Genomic DNA, 18,627 nt, shown 5'->3' on the forward strand with positions numbered 1-18,627 from the left:
TCCATGCTGGCTGAGAGTCCTAAAGTTGCTTCCGGCCTCTGTGCCAATTCATAAAATAGAGAAGCTGCAAATAGTCCAACAGCATATTTGGTGAAAAAAAAAACCTTATCTTGGGCTACTTTTTCATGTCAATTATATATCCTTCAAACAGGCAGTCATTTATGGACTACCACTGAAAGATGCTACCAAACAAATCTCAAAGGACATTCACTGTTTAGCTTGCCCAGCCAGTTGCTTACCATTTTTCGCTTGCAGCACTGACCCCGCCTCAATCGCCCAATGTCAGAATTTAGGTGCATCTATAAGCCTAAGCAAAGGGGCGTTGCAACCTCTTCTACCTTCTTAGTTTCAGCTGTTGCACAAACTGTTGTAAAGAGCTCTGGCAGAGACCCTTACCTAGAAAGGGACCAGCCAGAGTGTAAAATGAAGATGGCAGTGATTTTGGATTGTCCATTCTAGTCCTCACCCAAACACCCTTTCTTTCACTGTTCATCTTCCTCTTCCTGCAGCTGCCACGCCCCCTTTAAGTCAAGGAACAGTGCACTTACCTTCATGGGGCACTCTGTGGAATGCACACTGCACAGTCTGTCTTTTGTGCTTCTCTTCTGATTGTGAAGAACCCCTTGCAACGGCTGTAGCATCACTCTGAAACCAAAGTCCTGGTGTGGCCTCAACACCAGGTGTGTTGTTGCTGTTTGGGGTAGGGGGAATTTCATTTTGGCTTGTGACTGTGTAGGATGTAAGAGACAAGCTTGGGGCTTGTGGGAAACAGCAGGGTATACCGCTGGAAGAAACAAGCAGAGATTTTAACATTTGCTCCTACCGCTCGATGAACGCTGCCCCTAATGGGTGCTGTCCGGACAGGGAACGTTATCATCTGGCCACTGAGTACAGCACCAGCACATGTTAGAGTGAGGATTCTGAAATGTTTCAGCCCACCAACCAAAATACTAAGGAAGTTGAAATGGATGCCTTTGGTCCTCACATTTCAAGCAACCTTTCCTCAGAGCCAAAGGTTCTTGCCTCCCATAATCCTTAGCGTGTGGCTTATGCTAATGAGTTGAGTTTCCAGACTGCCCTATTTCCCTTATCTGCAAACCTGCAGATGCCTTTTATTGTTGTACATGCAGTAAAATGTATCGTTTGAGGCAGAGAGCGAGTGAGAAGGTTTGCCATTGGCAATAGTGAAATGGGATCTGCCTGCAAGAGTCAAGTGGTAGGAGTGCAGGGCTACAGTTAGTTTTGCCTTGTAAGTCCTACTCCACTGTCCTCTAATCTAACCAACTTCCATTTAATGTTTCCTAACAGCTACACATATAACCCCCACAGACAGCCACCACAGGTTTAGCTTTTAGCGTATCAACGCTAATCAAGCCACAACTAAGCCCTCCACTTTATCCCTATCACACTTCCTCCGCTAATTCCATAGAAGGCAGATTAAATCACAGGAACTGGGTACGTGCTACCTGCACCCATAGCATCGCATCTGCCTCTCCCACTGTTCCATTAATGAACACCCTTTTTTCCTACAAAGCCATGTGCAGCAAGACCACCAAAAGTGGTAGAAGTGAGTTATACAGGACAGCTTACATCACTTAAACTAGAAAATCTGAAATGAAAGAATTGGTACAAAAACATCAAATATTTTAAAATTAATGTTTACAAAAAATACATTGTCATTAAATTGCTTATTTTTTATTTATTTTTTATTGTTGCATTCACGGTTTACAAGAAACCTTACACAACATATATAAACAAAGAAAATTAAAACATTAATCTCACATAAAAGCTATTAAAACAAATATTAATGGAAAAGTAAAAATTCAAAATTCTAATTCTAACTACCAAAACATACCACAACATGACATCATAAACATTGTTGATTTTCCTTATCCAATTCTGTTGCACCAAAAGTTAAGAAAACGTTTAGAGCTAGAATCAAAGAGATGTTAGTGCCCCCATACATCTACACCAAAGGAGATTCATGGACACATCCGCGTGTTACCAATGTTTTCCTTGAAACACATTAGCCACTTTTTATCAAAATAAGAACACACGGTAACCAAGTGTCTCAAGGTTTCGTAAGAGTCCTCTACCCCACAAAATCTACAATTATTGTTAAACGAATTACTGATAAACAGCAATGAGGAGTCCCTTCCAATGCTTAGTCCTCACATAGCTGGGAATTGATTAAGCCTAAAGTGCATATATTTCATCCAAATAATAGCACAAGGAAATCGTTGAAGGTATAGTGGTATGCATTCTCTTGCATGAATAAAATGAGAATACTCCCCATAGGTTGGGTAGGAAGCAATACAATCCACAGTCTCCACCCAGTCAGCCCTGAACAAAATCCTCTTAACAATCCCTGGGCGCTGCACAAGATCTTCCTCAGTAGCCCCAGTAGAGACCAGTACAGCATTCATCCGTATTCTGAACTCTTGTATTGAAGGAACAGATTCTGCATACAAAACTGAGTGGAGATTTTCGTGAAGCGAATTTCTTTTAGAGGGGATCAATTATTTTCCTGAAGATAGAGAGCTGCCTCCAGACATATCTGGCTTTAAGAGACACCAGACACAACTCATGTCTTATGACCGCATTTGGGATCACCATGGAAAGACCCAGCACCTCCTTCCATAGCTCCCCTTATATAATATTAAGCGTAGATCCCATGTCATGAATGGACACGTCAAGGCCATACAAGATGATAGGTTCAAACTTAGCCAGATAATAACGCCTCAAAGGGAGCAATAAGCAAATTGCTTATATGAACACAGAATTAGCTGCTCTCTCCATTGTGGTCTCAGAGGGAGAATCAAGTCCTTAGTCTCTGCAACATTATTGCAGGTGCTAATATAGTAATGGATACATTGTTGCTAACAATAGCAGAAACTGCCAACAGCAAGGATTTTACTAAAAATAACTCTCATTGTGTTAGTTGCAACGCAATAAGCAACAATGTTTTACAACTGCTAGCAGGTGCAGTAGGTTTGGCCGATCTAAGTGCCCTGCACCTATGTCATTTCCTCTATCAGCCTTTGTCAGTCATCCCCAGCGTGCAGCCCTACTTGCACCCACAGCATGGATTACAGTGTTCCACTTGCTTCATTGAGCCTACTCCAAATTTCCACCTGCTGTTTTGGGCCTGTGTGATTTATACTGTAAAACAGTTGATTAATTGGGTCAGTTTTGGTTATCTTGCAAAGGCACCCTCTGGTGGATAAACCTCATAGTTAAACAGTGCATCCAAACCATTATTTCCACCACAGTGGGTTCTGATCGGGCAGCAAGACTCAAGATGACCTGACAGAACCCACTCAATGCACTCTTTGACAACACTCCTATAGACACACATAAGCCAGGAGGAAGCCGAATCGTCAATCTATAGAAGCTTGCTGCATCCACATATGAGAACTTTCTCCCCAAACTGGTCATCTATTAAGAGATACAGTGGCAGTGACCCAACAAATGGCACAGTTGGAAGATGTGTGAGGACCCAGACTTTGTGGATGAAAAATAAAATGGAGTCACTTGACAATAGACTGATGCAGATGGAGCACCACAAAAAAATGGCAGGCATAATAATTTAAAATGTTTTCAGTATTGACGACACAGGAGGACTGGTGTTAGAGCCTCAACTGTTGCTGTTAATGACCATTTTATAAATTTCCTTACAAACACGCAATGAGACAGACAGAGAGCCTAAAGGATTCACAAGGTCAGAAATCAACAAGAAGAATTATTGCAGGTTGTCACAATACTCTATTTTCTTTATGCAGTGATGGGGAAAAACCTTCAATCGTAATTCAAGGATGGAGAAACCTTATTTAAATATCCATCCTCCCCAGGTTACTGTACCTATTTTGGACTCTTCACATTTACATTTTTCATCCACAATCATCTAAACTAACTCATCCATACCCCTTCTTATATGGAACAAAAAGACATATTGACATAGCCGGCAGAAGCTTTAACATAGTGGGGAGTTTAGAGATTTCTGACTCCTGACTACCAAATGTTATAATTAAACAGCTTTAATAAATGGGTCTAAATGTTTGTGGTGGGACGGGTGTATGGATAGGTAAGAATGATTATTCAGGCCCCAGTTTGGTGGTGAAACAAAATTTGGTAATCCCATTTTTTTCATAAATCTTGCTGAAGATTTATATATATCAAACTGGGTTGAGATGCTTTCAAATATTTTCAGTAGCTCTTCTTGATCGGTTTACTAAGTTGAGGCACAATAGTGGTCTTCCTCCATTTTGCATTATCAAGGTGTGTTGATTGTGCAGCGTCTCTGTTACAGGATTTGGGTCAGCTACACGAGGGCAGGCTTTGCCTCTTTATCAGAGTTGCAGGTTGAATAGAAGGTATCTTCTCAATTCCTTTTCAAATACTTGTCTCAAATTCATGTCTAATTTAGATCACTTTTCATGCTGGGTATTTTCCTGGCAGTTCTTAATCAAAATGCCCTGATCATCTTTCAAGCAAACGACCCATTAAAACCCTTGTTAGAGGCTATGCAAAGCAACCTCTAGCTCGGCAATCGTGCTCGTATTTCACTTAGTCACAAATTGCAACATCTCAAGATTCTTTACTGGTAGCATTACACCCCAGCTCGATTAAAGAAAATGTCCCAAAAAAAGCTGCATTTAATCTATGTTTTTCTCATGTATTCAGTTAAGGCACCATTGGTAGTATTTCACAAAAGGTTTCACCCTCTGAAAATATCCAAATACATTCGGATCTACAATGTGTGGTTTTTGGTACTGGCCAGGCACATTTTGGTAGCCCAAATGTGGGGTGAACCAAATTGTTTGTAATCAAGGTGACATTTTGGCACACTTACAAATTGCTTGCTGGCGGAAAGCCAGTACCTCCCCAATGAGCTTGTCCTGCTATTCTGAATAACTAGAGGTGTATTTCACTGAGATATAGGGGATGTCTGCAGTTGTATGTGACATGCATTTACATACGTGTAAAAGGGTCTTTTTAATTGCTTAACTAGCTTCCGAATTCTAGATGGAATATTTTGGAAGACCATCCATTTTGTAAAGGAGTATCTGTGAAGCTGCTGTGTTGTTTCCTATCTAACGTTGGACATACCATGTCCCTTTCATGTTGTTTCACTTTGCAACTGTATTATACTTGTAAACGTTGAATTGTAATGTTTTTTTTTTAATTTGTGTGCTTTTGCAAATCAAAAATGTACAGCCCACATATTTGTTTCTGTGATTCAGTCTTTTGCACCCATGCCGCAGTCTTAAAATGGAAAGGCTCAAAGAAGTTTGGAGGTTTACAAGCACCATCTTAAGAGACCTGTTAGGAAAATGTTGGCAACCCTCATTCATAAGTTAGCGATAAAACTTTATGGCTAGGTCAATTGATGGAAAATCTCAATCTGACCATTCTCTCGGGTTCCTCACTGTACTCAGTTCTTTTTAATGTCAGCTTAGAGAACAATCTATTGCAATTTCTTGTTCTGCTTTGATAGCCAGCACATGTCCACCACCACTTTTGACATGATAGTTACAGAGCAGCATTTAACTGGACTTGAATATCCCCTTTGGGATTCGATCAGTAGGGGGAATGCACGGTTTGGTAAAGCTGTCCTAAAAATGTAAGTGCAGGTGAAGTATAATTCATCAATCTGATGTCTAATTTTTTGACTTTATTCGAAGAATATGGCTCTTAAGGTAGGTGCAGAAGTTCCTATGCTGGAGACGATAACTTTACTAGCTGATGTGTCTTCTATAAATTCCCAATTTCACCACCCAGCCTCCAGTCTTAGAATTCTACTTTTTAACAATCCTGCGCTCTCTCCAAATTGAGTAATAGACTCCATGTTGTGTTAATTTGTAGATCTTTTAACTTCATACAGTTTTAAAGAAAATGGCAATTTGCAGACACAGACTAAAAAGCTCAAGAGATCTGTGATCATCCCTTCAACAACCATAGATATCATAAGTCTATCGATCGGGGATGGAATATTGTATATATTTATTGTTTCATCAATGACATTTTCCAAGTAACTTCCTCCTGATATGTATTATTAATATTGTGCAAATGAAACTGAATTGTTCACATTTTAAATTGATACAACTTATGACACAGTGTGATTTTTAAACCCTTATTTCAAAATCATGTTTACTCCAGTAAAAAGTCAAATGCCCTCCCAAATTTAAAATACTGTTTCCAATTCAGGTCCATATCCAGAATGCAACGCTCGCGGGGGGTGTGGCCGTGGGAACTGCAGCCGAGATGATGTTGACGCCCTATGGTTCTTTAATCGTGGGATTCATCTGCGGTATTATCTCTACTTTGGGATTCAAGTACCTTTCAGTAAGTACAGAGATGTTGAAATATCAATGTGTTTTCCAATGTTTGCATTTATCTGAAGACTAGTTGAATGCCTTTACATTATGCTTTTTTAAGAATAGGTTGCTGTTTTAAACTGGGATTTGAAGGCATAATCTAGGGCAGCGTCTGCAACCTTTTGCTCTCCAGATGTTTTCAGAGTAAACCACCCTCTAGCTCTAGTCACCATAGTCAATGGTGAAGAATCAAGGGAGTGGTAATGCAAAACATCTGGAGAGCCACAGGTTGCAGACCCGTAAACTAGAGTATGTCTCAGAAATATATTTTTATGCTACACCTATAATTTTAGGCCTGGATGGCTTTGGTGATTTCTTAAACAAGTCTTCGGAAGTGGGTTAACTTAAGCTATGTAGCACGATGGAGTGAATGTTTGCCTTGTAAGCAAGTGAAAATATCACCCATGTATATTTACTTAGAAGAAAGGTCTCATCTGTAGGCTAAGGCATTTAATTTGTTTTGTGGCATATAGCTCCACAGAACTGGGGTTCCAAAATCCCATTAGCAACCTCAGCAGTTGTGGGAGCCTATCAGGTTGCTCCAAACCCGGGCTGAATCTAATGTGCTCTGTTCACCCGCCCTCCACCGGCGTAATGCTTTTCCCTCCTTCCCTGCCTCCCACCCCTAAATCCAGCCCTTCAAACCCGCCACACCATCTAACCTAAAATGGGCTCCTCCACCCGGTTCCTCTGCTCCTTTCCGCACCATCACCTTGGCTTCCTGCAAAGCCATGGAAATGGAAGAGGAGCTCTGAGCTGAGCTCCACCTTCCATTCCCATGGCAACCCTGTATCTCCCTGGCTGCTGCTGCGAATGAACCATCAAGGCCGGGTTTTTAAAATGTTCTATTGCTATTAGCACCTCGAGGGTTTGCCTCTGGGTGCTAATAGCAAGAATCCTGCATTCTGTGGGCTACACCGGCCTGGTAACTGAACGAGGGCTCGGCTCTATAGCCCTTGCTTGGCTCAGGCCCGTCACCTGGGCCCCGGGCCATTACCGGCCGGTGTAACCCTGCAGAATGCAGGATTATTGCTATAGTCATGTTTACGATTACCCTCATGAACCGGGGTACTGTTCCGAAATGCTCTTGTGTTTCAGAACAGAAAAGAAATGTCAAAAAAATGGCCACCGAGGAAGGGAAAATGAAGTCTGTTTTCCCTTTCCACAGCGGCCATTGAAAATAAGTGAAAAAAGGAAACAAAGAAAATGGCCTCCATGGAAAGGGAGAAGTCCCTTCTCCCTTTCCATGTAGGCCATTCAAAATATAGGAAAAAAAGTTTTTAAAACAATTGTTGCCATGGAAAGAGAGAGAAGGGACTTCGTGTAATCCCTTCTTCCTTTCCATGATGGCCTGTCACAGATCGGGAGCGGAAGCGCTGGGGACAGAAGTGTTCCGAGCGCATCCACTCTAGAAATGGACAGAAAAGAAGGTAAATGGAGGTGGGAGGGCAGGGAGTGAATTCTGTGGATGGGCAGGGAGGTGGAAGAAAGACTTATCTGATTCCCCAGTGAGGGGAGATGGTGGGATTACTGTGTGGTAACGCCCACATTCTGAGCCTCCCCATTGGCTGGGAGACCGCCGCACCCCCCTCGCCGGGTACTAATGGGCATTAGCTGTCAGGGTACAAGGTTTTCGCTGCACACTCAAGTACATTTATTAGCTCTGACAAAAAGTCAGTTGGCATGTGCAGCTTCTATATCTGGCTTTGGATTCCAGCACGGAGCCACTTTGCTGGGGGCACCATTTCAGAAACGGTGGTGGGGAAGGTTTTCAAAGCAACGCCATGACGGCATACAGCAAACCCAGATGTCATCCTTTCCGATGTGTTGACACAAGAATGGCGTGCCTCTGCCATAACCACACATGCATCACCACATGCACAAACTTTGTGACTTTTGCTGTTAAGTTACACATAAGATACCGAGTGGCATGGTCTCGACTCGTCGTGTCTTCAAATACACTGAAGTATGATCCCTTCCTTAGCATTTACACTTTTTTCTGGCATTTTGTTATCCACAGCGTGCAATCCAGCTTAGAGGCTCGGATTCTCTTCTCATAGGCATTTTCAATTATTTCAAGAGCTGGTCAGGATTTGATTGTAACATGGGCAGTAGCTTCAAGCTTCTTCGAGGGCAAGGTCGAATACCACCCATTTGTTCTGTATCAGGTGGTCTCTTTGACATGAAGGATTCACGATACAGCATGGTCTTGGCGTACTGAATAAAGCTGAAGAACCACTTTCTGCACAGGCTACACAGCTGGCCAGCTAATGTGGACAACTGGGCTCGCCAGTAAGGACCATTGGTGCTGTCAGCAAAAAATGCACCGGCTTGCGCAGCATGGCATGTTCAAGGGTGCACACGAATGCCAGACACCAAAGACTGTTTTCTGGCATCTGCTGCACAGTGCAGTGCTATTACCAAGGCCGAATGTCATAGTGCCTGCGGTTGTATTTTTTCAGAACTTGCCCAAACGCCTTAAGGGGGAAGTCCAGTGATGTTGGTTGCAAATACAAAATAACTGAAAAGGACGGACCCACAATTTCAGACACGAGAGCACAAAAAACACTGACTGGCTACCCAAAAACCAGTGTCATTTCTGCTGCAGACGGCTTATATTTTTACCACATTCATAGTGAAAGTGCACGTATATTGAGGAGGTTGCAGGCAGAAGGCATCACTCTCATGTGACCCTCAGACCGGGCACTGATAAAAAGGAGCAACAGCAGGAGCCTGTCACAATTCTCACACGGTAGCCGAGAGTATTACAGTCATTAACGTGGCGGCAGCAGCAAACGTGCAGTGGCAAAGGGCACAATTCTGCCCAGGCAATATTAATATACCCCTTATGATAAAACCAAAGGTCTTCCGGCACCCACTCCACACACATTTTTTAGGCTGGGTCCACCCCTGCACATGGTATGGAAGCATGGGATCTAGTCAGGAAGGATACCTGTTTCCTGGGGGGTTCCATTTATGGACGGACATTCATCTTATGTTGATATGAAGGTCTGCATGCACTTCCAAAGGCTTCATTTCACGTTTCGCATTTCTTTAGAGGCTTGCTGCATCACCAGAGATCTGCTAATGGGTAGCCTAATAACATGTCTGAGTTGTTGCACAAGTGTTTGTGAAAAAACCCTCGCAGTTCTAACGTCTGCCGATTGTTGATTCCCAAATGCAGATGGTCTGGTCTCTCAGGTCTGGTCCAATCATCAGCCACTATGAGAGTTAGGAACTTTTCCCAAGAGTCTGGAACTCGTTACCAGTTGACAATCGCCTTGAATTGATCCTTCAATGATTTTATAAGTCATCTTAATTGCCTTAGTTACCTCTGATTTTACTTTTCCTCTCTGTGCTCCCAAGGGTCATAATTTACCTATGTGATTTGATACTTTTCTGGTTGATGTTACAATCGATACATGTTTTCATGGTTGAAACTTCTTTGTAGTTGTCTGCTACATCACTTTTTATTTTATTAATTTTAACTTATGTAGTCCTTTCCTGGGATGTCCTGCACGCTGCTGCTTTTTAGGGTTAGCGTCTGCTGAGCACATCATTTGAATACACATAACTGAAATACTGGACAACAGGCCTCATTACACGTTGGACGGTGTGGTAAAAGTCAGTGGTGATTCCGTTACTGCTGCATTACCGCTGCTTTAGCATACCGCCCAACTACAAGCTTGGAGGTAAGGTGGAGGAATACCTCCAGCAAGAAGCTAGAGGTAAATCTTCCACCCTACTGCCGAATCTCAGCAAAATTGGCAGAATTACCACCGGCGGTAATTACAACCCAAAATCCCTATGCAGTACTATGGACTCCACTTAACGGGGACTAGCCCCACCTACCACCAATTGTAATCCAGCGGTAAAACCACCGGACCAAGAAGTGGTAACAATAATTCTGTTTCTCAGTATACTGGCAGATTTACCAACAGAATACCGGAAAACTTGTAATGAGGCCCAATGTCCCATTGGTTGTTAGGACTTCGCTTCTGCAGCCTTTGTGTTCAAAATATTGAGCTAATCCACCCATACATGGCCAACAGCATTTTGGAATCAGTCCTGAAGAAGGCCATTTCCATAAATTTGAAAGGGGGACGAAACAGAGCATTGGAATTATAACTTATTTGCAAGTATGATTAAACCTGTGACTTCTTTCTCTGTAATGGTCCTACAACTTGTCCCCATCTCCCTCCTGTTTTAATCAAGACAGGTCAGTTTTCACAGCTACCTCAGCTCAGGAGAATCTATAACTCTTTGTTCGAAGAAATATACCCAAAATGTATTTAGTACGCCTCAAACACCTCGAGGATTTGGAAGCTTTGCTCAGTAGGAATGTCCAGCTGTCATGGTCAACAGACCAGTAATCAGAGTGAGCTTGTATTACGGGCATTTAGCTATTCTTTTCCACCTTTCATTAAAAAACCATAGGTAGGTAGATATTTGGAAATCTGTGATGCCTCTGAATGGATTGATAGGGCATTATTAATGACAATAAAACATATTATGAAAGTGTGGAAGTCACGTAAGAAGCCACATACTGATAATTGGGTGGTGGATATGCACACTCTTTCAAAGTATGAAAGGTCTCGAGCATCTCGGCTTCATCGAGAGACTGAATACCTTGAAAATTGGGATTCTTTTAATGATTTGTTTGAGTAAGGTATTGAATTAATATGTTTGGTGGATTATGGGAGTTAGGTGGGGGTTGATGTAATGTGTTTTTGTCTTTAGTTTGTGTATTTGTACAAGTGTGAGGGGAGATTTTCTGATGAGGAATTACTGTTAACTGACGGTTATTATTGTCAAAGGAACTGTTATGTAAACTGTCGCTTTTCGGACTCTCACCAATATGTTTTAATGTTGTTTATGGTTTCAAATTAAATAAAGTTGGTAAAAAAAAATTTAAAAAACATAGGTTTGTTTTTTCTTAATTTACTCTTTTTACTCTTTGTCAATTTTCTTATAAATTCATCTAAAATTTTGAATTTCTCAAATTAGTACCCGGCTCGGGGGCTCATGGGATCGGTCTACCAGCCAATGAGGAGGCTCAAAACAGTGGCATTACCTCATGGTAATGCGGCTGTCCGAGTCTCTTCATAGTGGGAGGCCGCCATCTTCCCCAACCCTGGGATCTCAGGTAGGTGCTATTCCATGGTCCGCATCCCTGCGGCCCCTTGCCCCCACCCTCTTCTCTACATACACATATTTTCGGCCTCCCATTCCCACCCCACTTACCTTCAATGACCTAGTCCCTCGCTGACGCCGGAACCACAGTGTTCCCGGCACGTCCCGGCAGCCATATCAATGACCGTCATGGAAAGGGAGATGGGACTCCCAGCCATTGTTTTTTTTTTTTACTATTAGTATCCGGTACATTGTGCCAGATACTAACAGCAATATTACCCCTGAAGGGGGCAGCATTACCGAGCCCAGTGATGCCTCTGGCTAACAATAAAGCCCTTACTCCGCCCTGGCTTCTACCTGTCCCAGGGCATTACCTGGCCGGTTAATACCCTGCTGGGGTAATATTGCTTAAGTGTTGTCATTCTTCACTTTGGTAAAACAACAAGAGTTATGATGACCTCCCATTGCATTGCTTAATTTGCCAGATGCACAAAGGTTTAGCTGAAGAGTGGTGAACACAGAGATTCTGCACGGTAGCGCGTGCAGCAAAGTTATGTTTCTGCAATAAACTGTACTATTTTTGTGGCAGTGTTCTACGTGAATTTGTTCTTTCATGCTATGTTCTTTGGATGAAAGACTTTGACCATAAGGTTAGTAAATGTGGAAATACGTGGGGCTCCATCCACTAAGATTTTTGACAAGTGCAAATGTATTTGAACCCGCAAAACAAGGAATTTCAGTACTTGCAAACTGCGGTAGATTCACAAAAGTCTAGCATTAGGCCAATGCATGCATAGGTGCTTGCATTGTGTGTTCGTAGATTGGGCCACATGTGTGCAAACAGGGCAATTGCATATGTGCGACTAAACATGTGGGACGTGGTAGACCTCCACTTCCCCCAACTTGCACATGCAAAGTAGATTTAGTAAAATAACTGACTGACACACCTACAAATCTACATAATGCACACACACAAAAAAGGAGCACATGCCTTGCTTCTTTCCTCTGAGGGCACAATGTGCGCCTGCTACAACGTGTGGGGAGTGTGAGGTAAACCTGCTTGGATGACTTCATTTTTCTAAAATAATTTTTAAAGAATTTTGTTTTTCCTCGTTGCGTGACACCACTTTCTACCAGAATCCTGCAATTCACATTTTTTCGCATTTCACCTTACCAGGTGTAGGTTCCATGCCAAGAGCTTCCAAATGGAGAGTTGCTTCCAGGGGCCAAGCCCTAAAAAAAGCAAAGTGGAGGTCTCATTAACATACCAATTGAATGTGGCGTCACCAGAAATTAGCATATCAAGATGGCCACTGAAAAAAGTGGGAGGACTCTGTCCACCTGCGTGTACCCTCGACTTGAGCCCTGGTTGCTTCTTAGTTGTGAATCAGGATGCCTCAATGGCCACTCATTGGAAAGGTATAAGTTGCTCCCTGTGCATATGGGTTTCTCTGTGACTCACCGGGCACCCACTAAAAGCGAGTCGGCACATGCACTAAATGTGCAAGTCACAATTTTCAAGTGGCTGACAGAAACACACATTTTTAATCTGGCACACAGTGGCAGAGAAAGAACATTTAGGTTTTATTTACGTATTTATTTATTTATTTATTGAACATTTACTTGCCGCCTATCCGGCAGAGTGTTTCCAGGCACCACAAGACGAGGGGGGAACAGAGGAGGGTAAACAACAATGAACGGTCCTACTAGGCCTTGTGATGTTCGGCTCGTGCAAGTGCAGTAAACAGGAAGTGCAGGGGGCTGGAGGAGCAGGCCAGGGGAGGGGGGGGGGAGTGTGCAGGGAAGAAGGGGCCCTAAGGGCTAGGGAAGTGCTAGGGGGAGCCTGAAGGGCAAGTGCGCAGGGGGAGGGATAGGGGTCGACTAGTGCGAGGAGGGGGGGCATACAGACGCAGTAGTCTAGTCAGGTGTATTTGTCTTATCTGCATGTACTTTTTAAATCCCGTATTCAGACAGCCCACGGAATATGAGGATCACACATTTTTCGACGTGAAATGCATGAGAGGAAACATTATTTGTTCTTAACATTATTAACAAATTAATTTTTCAGTCAGTCAAATATAGAACTATTTTGGTAATAAATGCCATTAAATCACATAAAAATACATTAAACTTTTTAATTAAAACATATTGATAGAGCAATAAGATACATGATGGCTGACATTTCCTAGGTAAGATAAATGCAGCAACTCGTTCATTCTATGCTCTAAACTAAATATCACACACCTATCAGTGTTTTTCCTCCTTATGGGCCAAGCATGTTTTAAGTACTATGAAACAGTGTACAGGAATGTCATGTAGGGGTCACCAGGGGCTGCACTTGCGACCCCTGAGTTCTCCCTTGCTACCCCTGTGGTATCATTTGCTACCCCTAAAAAAGGGGGGGGGAGTTTATTTTTAAAAAAAATGTACAATTGCCATGTGGCTCGTTGTTTCTGGAGTGGCTGGCTTTCTTTTTCAGGTATCTTTAAAAAACAGGGGGTTTCACAAGTGTAACAATTTGAGCAGTGACCCTATATAAGAAAGAATAGGGATAGTAAATAACTTGTCTTTCTGGAATTCTATACAATAATTGCTAGACTCATTAAACGTTTATTTTAGGGACACTTCAGGTGTGAGTCACGGATTAAGTCTGTTCTTAAACACCTCAAATTCCCAATACAGGCAATATACTCCAAAAAGCATTTAGAGTAGAGTAAGCATGCATTTCGGACTATGTGTTTTGGTTTTCGCAAGTTGCAGTTATAGCATGTTTTTTTCTGCCGATACATATGGTGATACATTCTTGTATGAGATATTTATCACGTTACAGTGATATTGTAACTATATATTATTCATAGTGTACTTAGGAACAATGCTCTGAGATGCCACTTCCTGTTTTGTCAAGGGGTAACAGTTTGTGTTCCATCGCTTTATGTGATGCCACTTCGTGGTGGGGTCAAATGGCATCACTTCCTGTGATGTCATTGGAGGTCAAGGGACATGTGATTTCACTTCCGCTACCCCTGATATTTTGGTGAAATGACGTCCCTAACAGTGTATAGAATACACTTATTTTCAGCTTGGTAAAATAAAAACAGTGCTTGCTTTTGGTATGGGACACTGTCATGTCTGTGATCTCGGGGGTTCTGCTGAATGTTTTTCCCCTTGCTCCAGTAACATTACGTTTTAGCAGTAGGGTAAACTTTGTTCTACTGGAAACATGCATTGAAAGAGTAGGTTTTTGCACTAGGCCAATGTTTGATCTAGCACTAATGCAGTGTAGAGTGGCACCTACGCCAGGACAAAACTTCTGTAATTTGGCCGCAGGTGGCTGTGGGTCCTGGGATGTCTTCTGTTGCTTGGTCATTCATACGCCCATCCTTTCTTTGCTCTTTTTAGCCATGCCTCCACAAGCTTAGGCTTCACGACACGTGTGGTGTGCACAACCTTCATGCCATGCCAGGCGTGATCGGTGGGATTGTGGGAGCGATCACCGCAGCGGCAGCAACGGCGGAGGTTTACGGAGGCGAGATTGGGTAAGCTGACAAGACATAGGCTGTCAGGAGAAGACCCTGGTAAACAATCCTCACCCTTGTGTGAGCATCTTGCGGTGCAGTTCTGCATGGAAGCATGATCCTGCTTAACTCACAGGATGCATTTTTTCTGCATTTCTGTGGTGCACGAGCTGCAACTGCAGTGGCCTCTTGGTGCCAATGTTTGCCCATAGTGTGGGACTGCGGTGGTGAAAATGTGGCAATGAATCCATACTTACACCCCAAATATTGTTCAACCCACTGCAGAGGTCAATGTTGATAGGAAACATGTTGTTATCCTAGAATATATGCTTTTTCCTGTGAATACGTGCACATGTGAGTGCCAATTTTGATTGGGTAATAATAATGATAATAGTGTATGTAAATATGTGCTATGTAAAGCACTTTGGATAAAAGCGCTATATAAATATCAAATTATTATTTGTTTTTTCAAATTATTATTGTATCATAAGATCAGCTACTGTATATTGCTTGTCATTTTCTTTTGAGCTTATGTTTATTTTTTTTTACTTTAAGTTTTTTTTCTTGCTTTTGTCCTTCAAAGCCAGCCTTAACCCTGCTACACAACCCTATCTCCCAGGCATTCTTCTGCAAACACACATATTTTGTAACGGAAAGTTTCTATCCGCAATAATAATTGGTATGCATTATTTCAGTTTTCCTACAAAAACACTTCATAAATCAGTATTCATCCAACAATCTTGCTGGATATGATAATGCATAGGCATGAAAAGACTTGAAGCAACAAAGCAAAGACTTTAGGTGACTGCAAAGGGAAATTGGTGTCATTCCAAGGAACCGGGAGAACAGAATGTAGAATCTATTCACTGTATAAAATCAGACATTATTAGATCTAATAAATATTGAATATGGCAACAAGTACTACATATGATAAACAGACATACCTAGTGATTATTTTTAGTTTTAAAACCTTATTTTAGGTTTAAAGTACTTACAAAATGGGATATTAGGTTCAAACTGGCACTGCATTGGGGGGCCCAGTAGCCATAGCAAGAAAGGTAGATGTACATTCACTTTAAAGCTTCCAAAGTCAGTATTTCGATCAGCCAACTCATTCCGCACTCACTTTGAGGATTCAACAAAAATCATAAAAGCAAGTGGGAACAAAATGGACTATTTTATGGCACAAAATGAATGGCCGGAATACCAGAACCGGGGAGAGTGGTTGGATGCGGCTGAAGGGATCCAAGCGCTGGCATAGAGGGTGGGCAAGGTGGGTAAGCCTGGGGCAGGCCGCCAGGGTGTGCTGCTGAGCTGTCACCAAACAATTCCTAATAAATAATTAGACCTGCTCACAGGACAGTTGTACACTATATTTGATGCCAACACTTTTCGTGTGGGGAAAAGACCAAAGAGATTCATGATTCTCACAGATTATATTAGGACTAGTGCATGTCAAAGTGCAGGTTTTCATTGACACAGTAGGACAACTATATATCCTAATAGAAGAGCTCCCTCTAGCGGTGACAACAGGCGAAGCTATGGGACTGGGCATTGTTTCTATGTATCCTAAGGCAACAGCTCCCTCTAGTGGTGAAAAGCAAAGCTATGGCACTTGGCACTGTCGCTATGTATCCTATGGCAACAGCTCCCTCTAGTGGTGACAACAAAGCTATGGGACTTGGCACTGTCTCTATGTATCCTAAGGCAACAGCTCCCTCTAGTGGTGACAACAAAGCTATGGGACTTGGCACTGTCTCTATGTATCCTAAGGCAACAGCTCCCTCTAGTGGTGACAACAAAGCTATGGGACTTGGCACTGTCGCTATGTATCCTATGGCAACAGCTCCCTCTAGTGGTGACAACAAAGCTATGGGACTTGGCACTGTCTCTATGTATCCTAAGGCAACAGCTCCCTCTAGTGGTGACAACAAAGCTATGGGACTTGGCACTGTCTCTATGTATCCTAAGGCAACAGCTCCCTCTAGCAGTGACAACAGGTGAAGCTATGGGACTGGGCATTGTTTCTATGTATCCTAAGTCAACAGCTCCCTCTAGTGGTGACAAGCAAAGCTATGGCACTTGGCACTGTCGCTATGTATCCTAAGGCAACAGCTCCCTCTAGTGGTGACAACAAAGCTATGGGACTTGGCACTGTCTCTATGTATCCTAAGGCAACAGCTCCCTCTGGCGCTGACAACAGGCGAAGCTATGGGACTGGGCATTGCCTGTATGTATCCAAAGGCAACAACTTCCTCTAGCAGTGACAATAGAGGTGGATAGTCCTATAACGCAGCATAAGTAAGATAAGAAGCTCAGGGAGGATAGCTCAGAGGCTACATGCTCATCTTGGAAGCAAGAGGATGCAGAGCAGCACAGGTTCGATCCCTGGGGCAGCGCTTAGAAACCTCTGGGTGTTAAGCGTGTTATAAATAACCAATTACAATTACAAGAAGGTCTTCTACGATATCGATCTCTTCTTGCCATTTTTTAGGTTTAACATTGATCCTTTGGTATCTGGAGATAGATTTAAGATATGGTTTGCTTCCCTTCCATGTTAATTCATCTAGTGATATTTTGTTTCCATGGGAAATTTCTTTGAGTGTCATTTCCTGTGTTGACTTTTGCTCAGGTTTATTTCCCTCATAGGCAACTTCCACAATTAAGAACAATTACATCAACATGCAAGATAGCTTCCTTTTCCGGAGAAAAGTATCTTGTAAAACATACCATAAAATAAACAAATGATCAATTAATAGACCTGCGTTTTTCTCATGAAAGTAAATGAACAAGCAATGAAGCTAACAGGTCTAACCGCAGACAATGAACACAGAAAGGGGACATGAAGATACTGGGCCTCATTACGACTTTGGAGGCAGCCATGGTGCTATTAGCGCCATGGCTGCCTCCAAACTCGTGTCCAGGTCCGGGTTCCCTGAATGGGGAAGTACTGGGCCATTCCGAGTTCGGAGGGCCCGGTAATTCCTCCTTCAGGGAACCCAGGCCCGGTCCTTCCCCATTCCCATTCGAGCCCCCACAGGGCTCAATGGGAATGGGGAGGGAGCTAACAACGGGCTGTTGTTAGCTCCCTGATTCACTCGCGGAACCCGCTATGGACATCTGGAAAAACCAGACGTCCAGAGCGGGTCCCGCGAGGGAACTTCATAATAGTGCGGAATGTGTTTAACGGCGCCAGCACCATTACCGGCGCCGTTAAACCGATTCTGCACTACTCGTAATGAGGCCCACTGTCTTTTCCAACGCAGAAGTGAATTGTACATTTGTAATGAACCATTTGTACAGAAACGGTGAAACACACAAGGACACCCTACCCTTTTCCGATCACAATCTCCAGGAGTGAACTTTGATCAACTCCAATGTATGCAAGCTCGGTGGGTCAATCAAACTATTGACAACTTTAAATCTTTGGCTCACCAGACGTTTTGGACTACAACTCCCATCAGCCCGTAGCAGCATAATCAACAGTGATGGATCACGGGAGACATAGTCCAAAGCATCTAGAGAGCTGCAGGTTGCAGACCCTGGTTCCGTGGGCAATGAAAGGGTTAATGGTGATGGAAAATGTAAACTTCGCAAGAGAA

General features: G+C 42.8%; 1 protein-coding gene across 1 annotated transcript in view; it reads left to right on the plus strand.

Annotated features, from left to right (window-relative positions):
- The window catches only part of RHCG (Rh family C glycoprotein), a 265,077-nt gene that overhangs the window by 196,541 nt on the left and 49,909 nt on the right, over positions 1-18,627 (plus strand). The window contains exons 6-7 of the mRNA XM_069624306.1: positions 6,208-6,345; positions 14,910-15,046. Coding sequence (XP_069480407.1) covers positions 6,208-6,345; positions 14,910-15,046 — 275 coding nt within the window. The remainder of the gene's footprint in view (positions 1-6,207; positions 6,346-14,909; positions 15,047-18,627) is intronic.

The sequence above is a fragment of the Ambystoma mexicanum genome, chromosome 11, assembly GCF_040938575.1.
Source record: "Ambystoma mexicanum isolate Mex_15411 chromosome 11, UKY_AmexF1_1, whole genome shotgun sequence".
Classification (NCBI taxonomy): Eukaryota; Metazoa; Chordata; class Amphibia; order Caudata; family Ambystomatidae; genus Ambystoma; species Ambystoma mexicanum.